Source organism: Sus scrofa, chromosome 2, assembly GCF_054392235.1.
Source record: "Sus scrofa isolate SSC_HxYL_T2T_F1_AM1 chromosome 2, Sscrofa_HxYL_maternal_Yorkshire_Landrace_v2.0, whole genome shotgun sequence".
Classification (NCBI taxonomy): Eukaryota; Metazoa; Chordata; class Mammalia; order Artiodactyla; family Suidae; genus Sus; species Sus scrofa.
Window position 1 is genome coordinate 60244137 of NC_139384.1, and position 17937 is coordinate 60262073.

Below are 17937 nucleotides of genomic sequence, written 5' to 3' on the forward strand. Positions count from 1 at the left end.
TTTCCCGAAGCTGGTAAAAGACATAAACCTACAGATTTGAGAAGCTGAGCAAATCCCAAGCAAGATCAATCCAAAGAATGCATTCCAGGACACATCACAGCCAATCTTATGGGGGAAAAAATATGAATGAAAATTCTTGAAAGCAGCATGAGAAAAATGAAAACTTACTTATAAGGAAAAACAATTCTAACAAATTTCTCATCAAAAACATGAATTCCAGAAGGAAGTGGCACAACATCTTTCAAGTATTGAGAGAAAAGAACTGTCAACCCAGAACCTATATCCAGAAAAAAAAGAAAGATAGAAAGAAAGAAAGAAAGAAAGAAAGAAAGAAAGAAAGAAAGAAAGAAAGAAAGAAAGAAAGAAAGAAAGGAAGGAAGGAAGGAAGGAAGGAAGGAAGGAAGGAAGGAAGGAAGGAAGGAAGGAAGGAAGAAAGAAAGAAAGAAAGAAAGAGAAGGGAGGGAGGGAGGGAGGAAGGAGGGAGGGAAGGAAGGGAGGGAGGAAGGAGGGAGGGAAGGAAGGAAGACAGAAAGAAAGAAGGGAGGGAGGAGAAAAATCCTTCAATAATTGAGGAAATAAAGACATTCTTAGAGAAAGGAAAATGAAGAGAATTTGTCTTCAATAGATCTACCTTAAAAGGGGAGTTAAATCATGAAACACAGTATTGGAAGTCCTAGCCACAGCAATCAGACAAACAAAAGAAATAAAATGCATCCAAATTGGAAGAGAAGAGGTAAAATTTCACTGTATCCAGATGGCATGATACTATATATAGAAAACCCTAAGGACTCCACACAAACCTGCTACAACCGATCAACCCAATTCAGCAAAGTAGCATAATACAAGATTATAAGATTAACATTCAGAAATCAGTTGCATTCCTGTATACTAAAAATGAAATATTATAAAAGGAATATAAAAATACAATACCTTTTAAAATTGCACCCCCAGAGTTCCCATCATGGCGTAGTGGAAACAAATTTGACTAGCATCCATGATGACACAGGTTCAATCCCTGGCTTTACTGTGAGCTGTGGTGTAGGTCACAGACACGGCTCGGATCCTGCTTTGCTGTGGCTGTGGTAGGCTGGCAGCTGCAGCTCCAATTCCAACCCCTAGCCTGGGAATCCCCACATGCCATGGGTGTGGTCCTAAAAAGACAAAAATAAAAACAAAAGGAAACCAATGGGATCTAGTCAAACTTACAAGCTTTTGCACAGCAAATGAAACCATAAAAAAAAAAAAAAGACAACATAAGGAATGGGAGAAAATAGTTTCAAATGATGCAACCGACAAGGGCTTAATCTTCAAAATATACAAACAACCAGTACAATTCAACAGCAAAAAAAACAACAACCCAATTGAAAAATGGGCAGAAGACCTGAATAGACATTTCTCCAATGAAGACATACAGATGGCCAACAAGCATATGAAAAAATGCTCGACACCACTGATTATTAGAGAAATACAAATCAAAACTACAACTACAATGAAATATCACTTCACACCGATCAGAATGGCAATCATTAGTAAGTACACAAATAGCAAATGTTGGAGAGGATATGGAGAAAAGGGAACCCTCCTATACTGTTGGTGGAAATGTAAATTGGTACAACCACTACGGAAAACAGTATGGAGGTACCTCAGAAAACTAAATACAGAACTACCATATGATCCAACAATCCCACTCCTGGGCATATATCTGGACAAAAATTTCAGCCAAAAAGATACATGCACCCGCATGTTCACTGCAGCACTGTTCACAATAGCTAAGACATGGAAACAACCTACATTTCTATCGACAGATAAATGGATTAAGAAGATGTGGTACACATTAAAAAGAACAAAATAATGCCATTTGCAGCAACATGGATGGAACTAGAGACTCTTATACTAAGTGAAATAAGTCAGAAAGAGAAAGACAAATACCACATGATATCACATATCTGGAATCTAATACATGGCACAAATGAACCTTTCCACAGAAAAGAAAAACTCATGGACATGGAGAACAGATTTGTGGTTGCCAATGGGACAGAGGAGAGAGTGGGATGGATTGGGAGTTTGGGGTTAGTAGATGCAAAATATAGCATTTGGAGTGAATAAGCAATGAGGTCTTTCTGTATAAAACAGGAAACTATATCTAATCACTTGTGATGGAACATGATGGAGGGTAATATGAGAAAAAGAATGTATATAAATGTATAGCTGCGTCACTTTGCTGTACAGCAGAATATGACAGAACACTGTAAATCAACTATAATAAAAAATTTTAAAGTCCCAAAAAAAGATGCATAAGGAGTTTTTTGCGTTGATGGAGTAATTCTGTATGATTATGGTGGCAGTTCTACACATGTGGTAAAAATTCTAGAAGAAACTCCTAGAAGAGAAAGTAGGCAAAACATTCTCTGACAACAACAATACAAATGTTTTCTTAGGTCAGCTTCCCAAGGCAATAGAAATAAAAACAAAAAGAAACCAATGGGACTAATCAAACTTATGAGATTTTGCACAGCAAAGGAAACCATTAAAAAAAAAAAAAAGACAACCTAAGGGATGGGAGAAACACACACACACACAAAAAAAAAATGAGCACCCATAAAAACTTGTAGAATCCAAAGTCTGACATTGTGCCAATGTCAGTGTTCTGGGTTTGATAATGTTCTATATTTATATAACAGATAATCACTAAAGGAGGTTGGTGAAAGATATGTGAGAACTCTGTGTGCTATGTCTGCAACTTCTTTTGGTTCTAAAATTATTTCAAATATAAGTTTACAAAAAATAAGTGCCCACTTACTAGTTCTCATTTTTTAAAGTTACATGTTTCATGATTCCATTTATATGACATTCACATGGAGACAAAATTAAAGTCACAAAGAACAGCCCAGGGGTCGCCAGGGGCTGAGAGAGGGGAGGGTGTGATCACCAAGGTAAAGCACAGGGAGCATTTTGGGATGATGGAATGATTAGGTATCCTGACTGTGCTGGTGGTTATACCATGCGTTAACCCCATTTGTTAAAATTCATGGAATTGAACTGTATGTTAATTTGAAAATTAAATTTACAAATGAATTTTCAATAGGCTTTGGTGCGGGTTGGGGATGAACAAGTTGATAATAAATTCATACGAAATAGCAAAGGGCCTAAAATAGCTCAAACAATTTGAGAAAGAACAAAGTTGGCAAGCTTACTACAGGCTGCATGAACAAGGAACAAGCATAGAGATATAGATCAACAAAGACTTTAGTCTGGAAATAGAGTCTGCTATGTGTAACTCAGGCATCAAGGTAAAGCAACAAGAAAGAAAAAATCTTTTCAATAAATGATTCTGGAACAACTAGATAAACAGATGGAAAATGAGGCTTACCCCCACCTTAAAGCACACACAAAATTAATTCAAGATGGATCACAGATCTAAACACAAAAGCACTAGAAATTCCTCTAGAAGAAATATCTAGAATTCTCCTTTAAAAAGTCTTCTAGGGGAATATCCTCATGATGTTGGAGTAGGCAAAAATTTCTCAGAGAGGACACAAAAAACTCTAAATATAAAAGAAAAAAACACATACATCATCAAAATTAAAAACTTCTGTTCAACTAAAGACAATGTTGAGAAAATAAAATGCAAAGCATCAGACCAAGAGAAAAAATGTTCACAATACGCATATGGAACACAGGTCTTGCATCCAGGTTGTGTAAAGAACTTCTACAAATCTAAAGTAAAAAGGCAGTATCTCAATAAAATAATATGTAAAACACTCAGATACTTCAAATTAAGAAGATATAAAAATGTTACTAGAAAAATGCAAATTAAACAGTGAACTACCACTCCATATCCACTAGCAAAACAAACATTTAAATGAATGAATGACATCAGGATATTTGCTCTCATGGAATAACAGGGAATAGATTTACATTCCTAAATAAAACAACAGTAATAAAGAATAGAAAAGAAAAGAAATGGACAAAATACATAAAACAACAGATAGTGTCAAACAGAGCCGAATAGTGATCCCTAAAAAAGGGAAAACAAGCAAGGGCAGCTTTACAATTGCCCAGTTTACTGTTTGGGGAGAGTCTACGTTGAGGCAGGGAGGAGGACCCAGGAGGACCCTGGGGACTTCCTGAGCTGAGGAGACAGTCAGGAGTCTAGGAATCCAGATTGGATGGAGCTCATAAGCAGAGCACTGGAGAGGAGAGAAGTGTGTGGAGAGTGCCCCCAAGACTTGCAAAGGGCTCCCTCAAGTCATCCATGAGTGGTGATACATGTGATGAAACTACTTAAAGCCAAGGAAAGAACCACCTAAAAGAATTTGAGAAATAATCTCCATAGCCCACACAGGTCGGCAGTTGTTTATATTCCCAACAGCCAGACTGGAAAACCCTCACAACTCAGAGGACATCAAATAGCATCATCAGTATATGGTCTCGGTGCTGGGGAAAAGTTAGCCCTAGACTAAATGCTGCTCAGGTCCTGCCAAAAAAAAAAAAAAAAAAAAAAAAAAAGCCTAAAAGAAAACCTTAGACAGGAGTTCCCATCGTGGCGCAGTGGTTAATGAATCCGACAAGGAACCATGAGGTTGCGGGTTCGATCCCTGCCCTTGCTCAGTGGGTTAACGATCCAGCGTTGCAGACACGGCTCGGATCCTGCATTGCTGTGGCTCTGGCATAGACTGGCAGCTACAGCTCTGATTAGACCCCTAGCCTGGGAACCTCCATATGCCGCGGGAGCGGCCCAAGAAATGGCAAAAAGGAAAAAAAAAAAAAGAAAGCCTTAGACAAATGAAATAGCTTTCAAGTAACTTAACTGTATTCAGAATAAAAGTGAAGAATGTTTATAAGAATACAAAAGTATTCAGCCAAATAAGGTAAAATTCACAATGTCTGATACTCAATCAAAAATTACTAGGCCTTCAAGTAAGCAGAAAAATTACCCATAATGAAAAGGCAATCAAGCAATAGAAATACACACAGGTGACACAGATGAAAAAATTAGTAGTCAAGCAAGTCAACACAGTGACTATATTTGTGAAGGTAGAGGAAAAACTGAATAGGTTATGTAGAGTCAAGGAATATATTAAGGTAATCATACTTCTAAAGTTGAAGACTGCAATATTGAGCTGACATATATACACTGAATAGGATTGACAGCAGATCAAACATGACAGAAAAGAAAATTAGTGAACCAGAAGAAAAGACTAAAAATATGTACAGAGAGTCAGTGAGCCATGGGAGAACTTCAGGCAACCTGATACTTGTGTAATTGGAGTCCCTGAAGGTAGGACACTGATTTATTATTAGAACTTGCCATATACATTTTTGGAGGCTAAGCAAATCCGAAATCCACAAAAATTCAGGAAGAGATCACAGGCAGGTTCAAACCATGGGCACTTTGAAAAGATTACTTTAGCCAGACTAATCATGAAAAAGAGAGAGATAGTAATGATATCAAGAATTAGAATGGTTACATCTCTACAGATACAATAGATATTTAAAAATTAAAAAATCATTAACATCTATATGCCAATAAATTTAACTTCTATGAAATGAACAAGTTCCTTAAAAGACATGGACTATCAAAACTCACTCAACAAGAAATACATAACCAAAATAGCCCTACATTTATCAAAGAAATCAAATTACTGTTACAAACTTATAGAAAACTTTTCTTCCTAAGTACATTTAGGCACAGATTGGCTTCATTGGTGAAGTCTACCAAACATTCAAGAAAGAAATAATAGCAATACTTCACAAACTCTTCTAGAAAATTATAGTTGGGAACATTCATGAGTAGTCCATGAAGCTAGCATTATCCTGGTGCCAAAAATTAGAAGAAGATATTTAAAAAAAATACCAGACAATATCCCTCATGAACATGGATGCAAAAATTCTTAACTTTTAGCATACCCAATTTGACAATATGTAAAGAGGACAATACATCACGACCAAGTGGAATTTATCCCGGTGATGCAAGGTTGGTTTGACATTTGAACATCTACTAATATAATTCAATATATTTACAGACTAAAAGATAAAAACCATATAATTATCTCAATAGATGCAGAAAAATAAATTGACACATTCTGACATTTGGATAAAAACTTCCAGTAAACTAGAAATACAAGGAAACTTCTTCAACATGATAAAGGGCATCTATGAAAAACCTACCATTGACATCAAACTTAATGGAACGCTGTGCTTATGTTCTTCATTATTAAGAACAAAGCAAGGATATCCACTCTCACCACTTTTATTCAATATTGTCCTAGATTTTCTAGCCAGTGCAACAAGGCAAGATAAAAAAAGAAACCCAGAATTGAAAGGAAGATATAAAGGTGTCTTTATTCACAGATGACATCATTGTCTATGGGGGAAAATCTACAGAATCTATGTTTTAAAAAAAACTCACTACAACTAACAAGTGTGTTTAGAAAGGATACAAGATCAATGTACTAAAATCAGTGCTATTTCTACATACTACCAACAAAAAATGGAAATGGAAATTGGAAGAAACTATCATTTAAAATAGCACCTAACTTCTAGAGTAATAGAAAAGAATTAGTCTGGAGGGCAAATGGAAGATTCAGGAGAGAGGGGGGAATGGTTGCTTAGCCTAGAGATAATGAGGACAAATGCTTTGTTGAATCTTCTGGACCAACTAGGCTGGTAGAAATTTCATCCTTTGAGGCAGGAGAGATGGAGGCCCCACAGCAGGTTGTACCAGGAAAGATGATGGCTTCTATTTCCCAGTATAACCTGCTGTGCAACATGAGAGAGGAGGGAGTCCTATTGAGAGCAAGGGAAGGTGAGGATGCTCAGTGGAAAGGCTCTTCACAGCAAGGAGGAAGGGATGAAGCCAACCAATATGTTGATGGCCTCATAGAAAACAAATCATCAAGTCTTATTGGAGCCAGAGAACTACAAGAGAGGAAAGGAGTGGCCAGTGAAGACCGTTGACAGCCTCAGCCCCCGCTGCCCCTCTCTGCTCGCACCCTCTCATGATCATGCTTCACCCTTCCTGACCCAGTGACCCCTTTAGGAGGTGTGGGGAGGTGACACCTGAGTCTCCATTGGTCCAGGGAGATGGGAGCCAATGCTTCCCCACCATCCCTGATGGGTGTTCCAAAGGTGATGCTGAGGGTTTAGTGCACTAAAGGAAAGCATAGTCTAGAGTACAGAGGGTGTTAGAGACTTTGAGCCTGGGAGACAGGAAGGCAGGAAGGATGCCACATAGGAGCCACCCAGACTCTAGCCCTAACCCTAATCCTCTGAATGCCAGCCCCAACAATCTTGCTCTCCTCCAAGCTCAGCTCTGACTTGTGTCCTGAGGATGGTAATACCATGTCTTAAGTGGTTTAGGAATCCAGCGAATCACCTAAGGTGCCTAATGTAGACTGGTCCGAACTGAGGTCACTGCCATCACCAGGAGGAGGATCATATGTGCTTAAGCCTTGGGAATGCCAAAGGCCAGGGACAGGCTGAGGCTTGCTGAACCACAGCTGAGCCCAGCCAGGCAATGCCGGCATCCAGTCACTCCTAAGTGGCCAACCTAGGAGTGGCCCTATGTCTATCATCATGCCACCTCACTCAACATCTCCACATGGTGGCAGTGTTGTTCCAGAAGTGGAATTTTGGCAGGTGGCCACTCAAACATTAATGGCACCACAGGGAGGCTGTCACAACAAAACTCAGCATGTTATAAAGCCTGGAGTAACACCCTCATTTTACAGGTGAGCAATGCCTCAGAGTCAATATTCCAGGACAACTAATCTACTGATCGTAATGGTAGTGATGAGAGTCTAGGATTCCAGAAATTCCATGATGTTGATTTAAAAATTATTTTTTTTCTTATGGTTCTAAGACTCTATCTGTGGCTCCCTGCTTTGAGAATCATATGATGTCAAGATCTGATGGCTCTACTTCCTCAGCTTCTCTGAGCCCCACGACTCTGTGACTGAGTGATACTTAACATTTTGAGAGCTCATTCATTCATTTTAAGCAGAATTTACCACATGGCCACTTAGGTAGTTAGAACTAGGAAGCCCTACTTCCAAGATTCTTGGACTCTATCCTCCCCCTCCCACAATCCACAATTCCCACAGCACCAAGCCACCTCTGTCTATCTGAGAAGAGCAGACTCAATAATAATGCAACTTATGAACAGAATTGGATCAACCATGCCACCTGCATGACAAGTCCTAAATGGAGAGACAAGGGCCCTGGAACTAGGAAAGGTGGGAATTGAAGGTTAGGGTGTCAACAAAGAAAGACACACGAGCTAGGGCTGCATAGCCAAGAATGCACACAGGAGTCTATGTTATGGAGGATGTTTACTCCCCAAGCCTTTGATGATAGCTTCTTATATGACATTCAGAGGCACAGGCTGGGAGCATGGTGATCCCAGAGCAGATGACCCGAAAAACATGAAGAATCCCTGGCATGTGGGGTCTAGAGACCAGGGTCTCATCCATTAGCTCTCACTCACTGTCACTAACCCTGAGCCTACTTTCTCTGAACAAAAGAGGGGATGACCTAAGGTTCCAGTCACTTCCACGAATCACAGCCTCTGATCAAAATCAAATTGGAATTCTCAGGGGAACTTAGAAGAGGCAACCACATGAGGGGAGAGCCAGCTGTGCAATGGTTTCTTGAAACAGATTTTTTCTCAGAAGGACTTCCCCAAACCTCTGAAAATGCTCTCTCTAGGGACTTCAGAAGGCAGAGAACCCAGCCCACCAGGTGCCTTGCCCTCCATTGGTCCACTGGTGCCAGATCAGGAAGTTGAGCACCCGCAGACAAAGCTCTCTCTTCTGAGGACACATGCCCCCATGCATGCCCTCCCCATGCCAGCTATAAACTTTTCAGGCTTCTGCCACTCAGTCTTCAGAATCATAAGACCCATCATCAGTATTCAAACCTTGCAGGGACTTACTCTTGTGAAATATACCTAAGTCTCAGGAAGACTAAGACCCCAGTCCTACCTTTAATCTCTCTGGGGACCCTCAGGAAAGTTGCATTGTAAGCCTCTCTGGGATTCCTTGCCCAGAATGCAGAGACAGATGCTTCCAGAGGGCACTGGATAAGATCAAGACCCCACAGCACTGGACAGAACGCTGGGCAGCCAAAGCATGTGATGTTGTCCCCATCTCAAAGAGCACTGGGGAAGTCATCTGATCCAGGAGTCTGCCTTTACAAGGAAAAACTTCCACAAAGACAAGAGGAGGTGAAAATTTCACCAGGGATCCAAACTGAAGAGGAGAGGCTCTTAGAACACCAACAAATCTACAGACTAAGATGAAAAGATGAGGGCCAATGGTAAGAGCTGATGAACACACAGCAGGATTAGACACATGGTATACCGGACACTTGGAGAGGGGCACCTGCATTAAGGAGAGGGATGGGAGAGGCACAAAAGCCAAGATGACCCATGCATCTCAGGCCCACCCTTAGCTGCTCACTTAAAAATCGTGGTTCCCACACTGTGTGCCAAGGTACCTGGGGTGTCACAGCAAATTTCCAGGGTACTGCAGGGTATTTTAAATGGTCACATGACAAAATTGTTACCTGTAGGACAGACACGTACTGCCTCCAGGTAGTTCCATTTCAGATTGGATGGTGACACATTCTTTTGTGACACTGAGTTTCTGGTTTGCACTGTGATAAAAAGCAAGTACCAAGTGAAAATTGACGAAGAACAAGAAGTAAGGTATTCTCCCTAGGGTCACAGGTACACACTTCCAATTGTAAGTAACTGTAGCTATATGAGAATGAAATAAAAATAGTATTTTTTTCTTTTAACTTAAATAATTTTTTTCTAAGAGCTACTAGTTAATAAATTGTTTGGACCTAACTACTTGCTAAACAAAATGGTTAGGAGTTCTCACTGTGGCACAGTGGGTTAAGAATCTGACCACAGTGGCTCGGTCACTGCAGAGATGCAGGTTTGATCCCCAGCCTGGCCCAGTGGGTTAAAGGTTCTGTCATTGATACAACTGCAAAGCGGCAGCTTGGATTCAATACTTGGCCCAGGAACTTCCATATGCTGCAGGTGCAGCTAGAAGCAAAAAAAAAAACTGTTAGGCATTTCTTTTGGACCGGGGCACTGTGAAAAAATGACAGAACATGGACAGAAAGTTTGTCTCTGAGAGCAAGCACCCCATCCCTGAGGAGCAGGTGTCCCAGGAGTGACTCCCCACATATGGCAGGAAGCTTCCAGAAGGGGTTTATAACCAAATGGGCCCTGGGAACAGGAAAAGCACCCCCCTTCTGACCTAGAACTTCATCGTTCTGTCTGCTTGTGGCCCCTCTGAGGTCACAGCTGCAGGGCTCCTCAGCCTCCAGCCCCTGGCTACCCAGAATCTTTCCTGCCTCCCCTCAACTTTTTGCAAAAGAAGGAAAAGAATGAATATTAGGTCCCTTCTCCCCAATGCAGGAAGGACCACTACCTGGTACCTACCAGGCAGGGATTCAAACACCAACACAGATGAGTGTTATTACCTGGGAAGGCAAAATGCCCTCTCTCATCTGGCCTCCCACGCCCACACCAAGTCCTTCATCCACCCTACGCACCCCACCCCTACCTCCCAAAAGGTTCTTCCAAAGCTCCTGGTATTGTACTTTCCTTCCCCACTGGGACCATTCTGGAAGGAACACAGCCCCAAGGAGCCTCTGTAAGCCTATAGGCACACACACCAAAAAAAAAAAAAAAAAAAGAAAGAAAAGAAAAGAAGAAAAAACACCATTTTACCAGGTTCAACCACAAATGTGGAATGTTGAATCAGACCTGCGCCCATGGGTCAGTCATGAAAACTCCCTCTGTGTGACAGCAGAGGGCGCTGTCAGGAAGGCACCCTCTCCACCTTCGGTGTCAGTTCCAGCAATAGTGTGAAGCAGACACACCACACTACAGGGTTGACTCTATCCTCAAGCCAGGTGGCTGAATTTCCAGCTGAATGTCAAGGAACAGGAAAGAAACCCACTCATTCAACTAAGATAGAAATATCCCCTCCCTGCACCTGCATTCCTCTCTACACCTACCTGGAGATGGCCCCCATGCTCATGTTCCTGGGCTTCCAGGAAACAGACTCAAGAGGGCTTCTATGATGCCCAGAAAATGGGTTTGGACTTGCCACATTGCCACAACTTCTACATGAGCCTCACAGAGTCTGTGGAGGGATGGTGGGCCCTGCTATCCAGACTCAGGTCACATCACTCCAGCCTTCCCACCAAGGTCCTTCCACCTGCTGGGGATCACTGCTTCCCATGCTGTCTGCACTCTTAGGGTTATTTGGGATCAAGGCTTTCAAAAAGATGATAGGGGGGCAAAGGAAGAGCCCCATGCAAGATCAACATGTGGAATGGACCGTTTCTGGAGGCCCCCAGCCCAGTATTACCATGCAGCTTGCCCTGGCTGCAGCTCTACCAGAGGCATGTTGTGATGCACATTTTCAGGGAACTTTAAAGAAGTGGGAGTCCTCACCTGGGAGCAGAATTGAGGCAGTTCTCAGCTCTCCCTCTGCCTGCACACCCAAGCTCAGGGTGCTCAGCTCACTCTCCCTCCCCACCCTCTAGCATAGGCAGAGGTCCGGGCCTAATGAGGAAGAAGCAAGCAGCAAAGGGAGCAAGAGGCCCTGGCAGATGAGGTGGCAGGAGGGAGGACTGAGGGAACAGCACCTACCTGTTTCATTCTCTGCAGAGCCCATCACAGTGGAACAGCCATCTTTTGTCCTTCTGTAGCGCAGTCATCCTTCTGTGTGTGAGGAGCCAGCAGCCTCTGGGGGGCTCCTCATAACAATTCTAATCCCAGGGCCCCACAGTTGGAGAGGCGGGGATGGGGGACTGCTGCCTTAGGATTGGCCCCCACCCCACTCCCACAGCCCAGGTCCCCAGTAATGCGATAATTGGATGGGATTTTCACTGCGAGAGAGGGGAAGTCCAGAGGAGGATGAGCCAGCTCCCAACCTGCCTACCCCGCCTCATTCCAGAATTCTTCTCTCCTTCCCTCTGTGGCTGAGGGGGCACAGTGACTCAGGAGAGGTAGAAGGACCGGGCATGCATAGACTCAGCTGAATCCCACTAGCAGTGCAGAGGAGAAGGAACATTCCTTGAAAGAGAACAACTCTCTCTCCATATCCAGGAAGAGGTTCCTGATGCAGTCACCGAGGTGACCCCTGGTCCAGAGCCTACAGAACCCCGTGGGCTTCCTTCGCAAATGGAGAAATCAAGCTGGATGGGGTAGCACGCCGTGGGGGTACAGCCTGTCTCTAGTTCCCCAGCCAGTGCTAAACCTGAAGTGTCGTTGAGTCACTCCCTGCCCCAAAAACTGGCCACATGCCAGCCAGTGGCCTCTTTGCAGGGGCCCTTACACTCTGCAGGTCACATGGTGAGGCAAGACTCAGGGGCTGTGGAGGAGCAGATGGTCCACATGAAAAGAGACCTCATAGAAGAGCATGGAGTTGGGATTTTAATTCAGTTCTGCTCTCCTCAACTGCAAAACGGTGACATGGATTCCTGCTACACTTTCCTCACAGTCATTGAGACTGACTGGGTGTCCCGCTAATGCAGGGCCACCACAAGGTGTTGGAGGTTGGAGGGGGGGAAGCTCAGGAGGCTTCTCCACTTGGATCTTCCCCTCCCCAAATAACCCTAGCCCTGTCTCCCTGGGCTACAGATGATTATACAAACAGAGCTTTGCTGTGGACTGAGGGCTGAAAAACCGGATAGCCACTCTTCATGACTTTGAATAAAGACACTCTCTGGTCTTCCCTTTCCCCATCAGCAAAAATCATAAGGCTTACCTAAGTTGTCAGAAATCCCTCTGGATGAAGGGGCTAGCAGCCCTGGACAGACTCCAGGGTCAGTGGTCCCAAAGTGAGGGTTTGAACCAGCTACACTGTCTTTGCACTCCCAAAGCCAGGGTTGCTGGAATTCCCTGGTGGGGTGTAGAGGGAGAAAGGGAAGGCATCAGCACCTGGGCCCTAAACAGAGCAGACTGTTTCCCAGTAGTGACCTTCAGACACCCACCAGGCACCCTAGACACCCACCAGCACCTGTCCCCAGACAGGCCATCCTCGTCCTGACCGCTCACGGTCAGCTCCAGCAGACTAGCAAGGCGCAGCTGGAGGAGCCAATGTCTGACGAACGGACCCCAGGCAGGAGATGGACGAAAGGGAGACCAACCACCCTGAGGGCAAGGGACAGAGTGCGCGACAGAGCAGAAGCAGGAACGAGAGCAGAGCGGTGCGTCCCACTGTGAGCGCAGGGCGCGCTGGGCTCCAAACCTCGGGAGCTGCCGGTGAGTCCTGAGGGGGCGCGGCCCGGGAGCTCAGAAGAGATACTTGCCGACCTTGCAGTCCCGGGTACCCGTCCGCAGGCCAGCTGCTCATCTGGCACAGCTCAGCCCTTGGAGTTCGCGCACCCCTGCATACCCCGCGCACCCCGCGGCCACGGGAGGGGCCAGCGCAGCCGCCGCCTCAACCGCCGCTGCGCTGGCTCCCAGGGCCCCGCCTGCCCCCTGCCCGCCCCGCCCCGCCCCGCCCCGGCCCCGGCCCCGGCCCCGGCCCGGGCCCTGGCGGGCGCCCCCCGCGGCGCTGCCCCGCCCCCGCCGTCCCGCGCCGCCCCGGGCCCCGGCCCGCCGCCCGGCCGCCGGCCCACCTGGCGCAGCGCCGCCCTCGGAGCCCGCGCACCCGCGCACACCCGCGTACCCCGCGGCCGCAGGAGGGCCCAGCGCCGCTGCCCGCGAGCTCCCAGGGGCCCACCTGCCCCGGCGCCCGCGCTCTCGGGGCGGACTCCTGGCCCTCTGAGACCTCCAGCCCGGCGATGGCCCCTCTTGGATATTTCATATTCCTCTACGGCCTGAAGCAAGCTCTGGGCAGCTACCCGATCTGGTGGTGAGTGAGCCTTCCTTACGTTCTCCCCGGCTTCTGTGCGTCCCCCAGCCGCCGTCCCCTCGGGCTGACTCTGCTGTGGCCCGGAGCCGGCTCTCTGCCCTGCCCTCCTGGTTCCGCGCGCGGGCTGCGGATAGTTTGTTTTTCTTGGCGGCCACTTTCGACCTGTTCGGGCTGGGTTTGGGACGCGGGTGTTGGGGTTTCCGGAGACATTGTCCCCTCGGACATAGTGGGGGGCCCCCGGCGTCGGACGGGTTAGTAAAGGGTTGGAGAGAGGTGGAAAGTGGGAACCCACAGATGGCACGAAGGCTCTAGCAGCCCGAGACTAAGAGAAGCCGGGAGGGCGAGATGGGGAGAGGGAGATCCGCCGGAGACTTTCTCTAAAGACATGTCTTACACACACACACACACACACACACACACACACACACACACACACACACACCTTAAAACAAAGTCAGTGAGACAAGACTGAACAGCTCGGAGTAGCGCAGTTACGTAAAGACTTCGGGGACAGGGCCGGGAGTGGCGGGCGCACTGGGGCCAGCACCTGGCCCTTCTGCGCCTTCCCGCTGCTGTCCTCACCGCGTTGGTAAGGAGGGGACTTCTGGAGAGGTAAAGAGGGAGAGAAAGCATCACGTCTGAGGGCTCCCGAGTGAGAGGCTCTGCGACCCCATATCTGAGAGGGCTGGAGCGCTCCATTTTCCACTCCAGGCAAGACATACTCCCTCCCGACCCTCCTAAATCTGGCGATGGAAATGCAGATAAACCCAAGGAAGGGTCCAGAAGGTCTATAGCACCCACCATAAAGGAGGAGGGAAGTCAGGGTTACCTTCCCTCCGGGAAGCTAAGTTGACAGAGCCCCCATAGGCAAGAGCTACCCGTGCTTCCCGGGAGAGAATGGAGGGGCGCTTTGAGGTGCCCAAGATTTGACGAACCCAACTAGGGGGAATGTGGGAGCCGAGGGGACTGGGCGTGCCGCTGGAGGAGACCCAGATGGGAGACAAGCCTACACATACACAGACTCGCGCGCGCGCGCGCGCACACACACACACACACACACACACACACACACACAGCAGGAACTCTCTCCGACGGCTTGCCTGGAATTATAATAATTACGCCAAGGGGAAGGGGGGCAGAATTGAGTAAGCCGAAGTACAACTAATCCGATAATAATTTTTCTCTTCGAGATGGTTCAGGAGCTGGGGCACCCTAGATGTAGGGCGCGGGTCCAGGAGTAGCCTGGCGAGGCGAGAAGGTGGTACCAGCGGGTACTAGGGCCTGGGAGAGGGGTCGCAGGCAGCGTCGGGTCGCCTTCTAGAGCACCGGCTGCAGCTGCCGTGCCTTCGGACGCCGGGACACTGACGCCGGGAGAACTAGGGGAGCGCGTCGGAGAGAGCCCCGCGGCCGCCCGCTCTCGCGCAGGCTTCTAATTAGGACCCGCCGCCGCCGCATTCCTGGGCGCTAGTGGAAGCGCCTTCGCCCCCGCGCTTCTTCTATAAAGAAAGCCCTGTCACCAGCCTCTGGGCACCCTACACCGTGGAATCTTTGTCTTGTTGGCCCTGAGGGTCCCTGGTCTTGCTCCCCTCGACACATGTATGCCACCCTTTCCACCTGGGCAGTATGTGTTCCATCTGAAAAGATCCTGAGACATGCTCTGGTGGCTCGGGTATTCAACAGGTGAGTGAGGAAGGGTGTCCACTCCCCACCCGCTCCCTCTCAGTGACCTACCCAGTTGAAGAGTCCAAAGCAACCTTTTGGTCCTAGAGAGAAGATGGTGCCATGGAGCCCCCACTTTACTTTCCCTGGGATTCTGTTTCCTGAGAAGTATCCCTTGTGGACACAATCTCAGGGCTCACTAGGGATAGAGCAGTTCCCTCTTCTTCCTCCCTCTGACTCCAGGCCAGCTAGATGTGGAAAGAGGCAGTCTCTACAGAAGCATGGAGGCTCCTGTAAGAGGAGGGCTCCTAGATGAACAAATGGAGTTTAACAGCAAGGGGAAGAAGCCTTTCTATCTTCCTGCTTTACCTGGTGGAGTTTCCCACAGGTGACTCCTTCTGTCTCTTGCCATCCCCCGCCCCCCCGCCAGTGAGGCTTTGGGGAACCCTCTATAACTTACCGCTTTCACACTCAGCCTCCCTAAGTGGTATTTTGCGTCACCAAAATAACCTCTCTGAAATGAAGCCACTGCTCCCATCACTTCCCCCCACCACCCTTAGCACCTTGCATATGAAAGTGAAAGTGACAGGGACTTCCTCACCTGGAGAAACAAGGAAACAGCCCAAATTGGGAGTAATTAGGCTTTGAAGTTGGTGTTGTCTTGGTGGGAGGGTAGAGGGAGAGGAGGAAGTATTGTTGCATCCTGTGGGAATTTAAAGAGCCAACCCTCTTGGAAGTGTCCTTCACCCTAGATGCTCAAGGTCCAAAGGCAGTCCCAGCAGAGGCACAGAGACAGCCCTGAGACCAGAACATTGAAGGCTATGGAGACCTCCAAGAGCATGAGTTCTGGGCTCCTCGTGTGATCGTCAGGGGGTGGGGGGAATCCAGAAAAGGGATCTGAGAGGTGACAGGTTAGAATCCTTGGCACCTAACCCCAGAGACACAGCAGTGTACCAGAGGGCTCTGTACTGCAGATGTACAAGGAGACACCAGCCCTCATCTCCTCACTCCTCTTGTCCAGGATGAATTCTTGTTTAATTAGGATTTATCAGAAAAGTCTTCAGAACACAGAACAAGGATCATGGTCAAGGGGAACATATGGAATCCCTGAAGAACAATACCGAGTAGGCAGCAGTGCTCCATGATGTGCTTTGGGTACCTTCCTTTCACTTCCCATGTCTGGGCTGATGACATTTTATAATCCCCCTATGGCCTAGCAAGGGCCCTGTTTTCTCCCCTGCCCCCTCACCACTGGGCTAGGCCCCTCCATTTCCACCACCAGGCTGCACTGCCCCATTCCCACCATCTTCTGCCTCTGTTCTTGGCACCCTCCACTCCACATTGCTGCCAGAGTTATAGCAGCAGTGGTCAGCTCCTGCCCTGCCTTTACCTGAACAGAGATCCTGCCCCCACTTTCCCTGTTAGAACCCCCACTTCCAACCCTTCACCAGCCCTTGCTGGACCTAGGGCTCCCCAGCACTGAGCGATCCCAAGGGCAGGCATCACCTTAGCTGGCCCAGGAAGGTTCAGTGTGACGCCATGTCTAGTCTCTGTCTCTCTGTGTGTCTGTCTGTCTGACCCTGTCTGTCTCTGTCTCTCTGTCTTTGTTCCTCCATATCTCTGTCTCTATCTCTCTCTTTCTGTCCTCTGTGTCTGTCTCTGCCTCTCTCTCTCTCTCTCTGCAAACCTGAGGCTGGTGATGGTAGTGGCTAACTTTCAAAGCTAGAGAAGTCCAGACACCAGTTCAACACCCTCAATATTGTAGGATCTCAGGATGCTGGGAACGATGTTCCTCTACAGAACCACCAATGGACATCCTTTTTTGAGGAGCAATGTTATAAATGACCATATGTAAAATATGTATGGTCAGAAAACTTATTTTGTACCACCAAGTCAAATACCCATCATCTTGATCCCTTGAAAGCCCACCACAGCACACATTCCTTCCAGAGCACAAAAGCATCACTTACCTCTCACATCTAGCTCTCTGACTTGGCCACCTAAACACTCAGGACTCTGGGGCTCAGGTGCAGCAGCTTCTCCCACACTGGTTAACCCTGTGTTTCACTGGGCTTGTTGTCATTTTTTAAATGATTTTGTTTTATTTGCACAAACCTGCTAGAATTCTTTCTGGCAGGAGAGAAGGTGAGTAAATACAATTGAGAAAGAGTACATTCTGGAGGGGCTGTAAAAAATCACACTTTCTACAATGGGTCTCCAGTACAAATCTCCAGTCTACAGGGACAGGAATTGCACTGTCCCAGAAGGGCTCTGCTACTGTCCTGCAGGTGTGGCACAGGACATGGAAAGCACAGCCTGGATGCACCTCCTATCCATGAAAGTATCAGTTATACTCAGCCTAGTCCACAGACCAGAGCCCATCATG

The 17937-nt window shown here is 47.1% G+C and overlaps 1 protein-coding gene across 2 annotated transcripts in view; it reads left to right on the top strand.

Moving 5' to 3' along the window:
- Positions 1-13591: 13591 nt before the first annotated feature.
- WNT3A (Wnt family member 3A) overlaps positions 13592-17937 on the top strand; it is a 49889-nt gene continuing 45543 nt past the window's right edge. The window contains exon 1 of one of the 2 annotated variants that reach the window (XM_003123621.5): positions 13592-13892. In XM_003123621.5, the coding sequence (XP_003123669.1) occupies positions 13822-13892 (71 nt within the window). In that variant the 5' untranslated portion in view covers positions 13592-13821. The remainder of the gene's footprint in view (positions 13893-17937) is intronic. The other variant, XM_021083340.2, reaches the window with a different exon arrangement.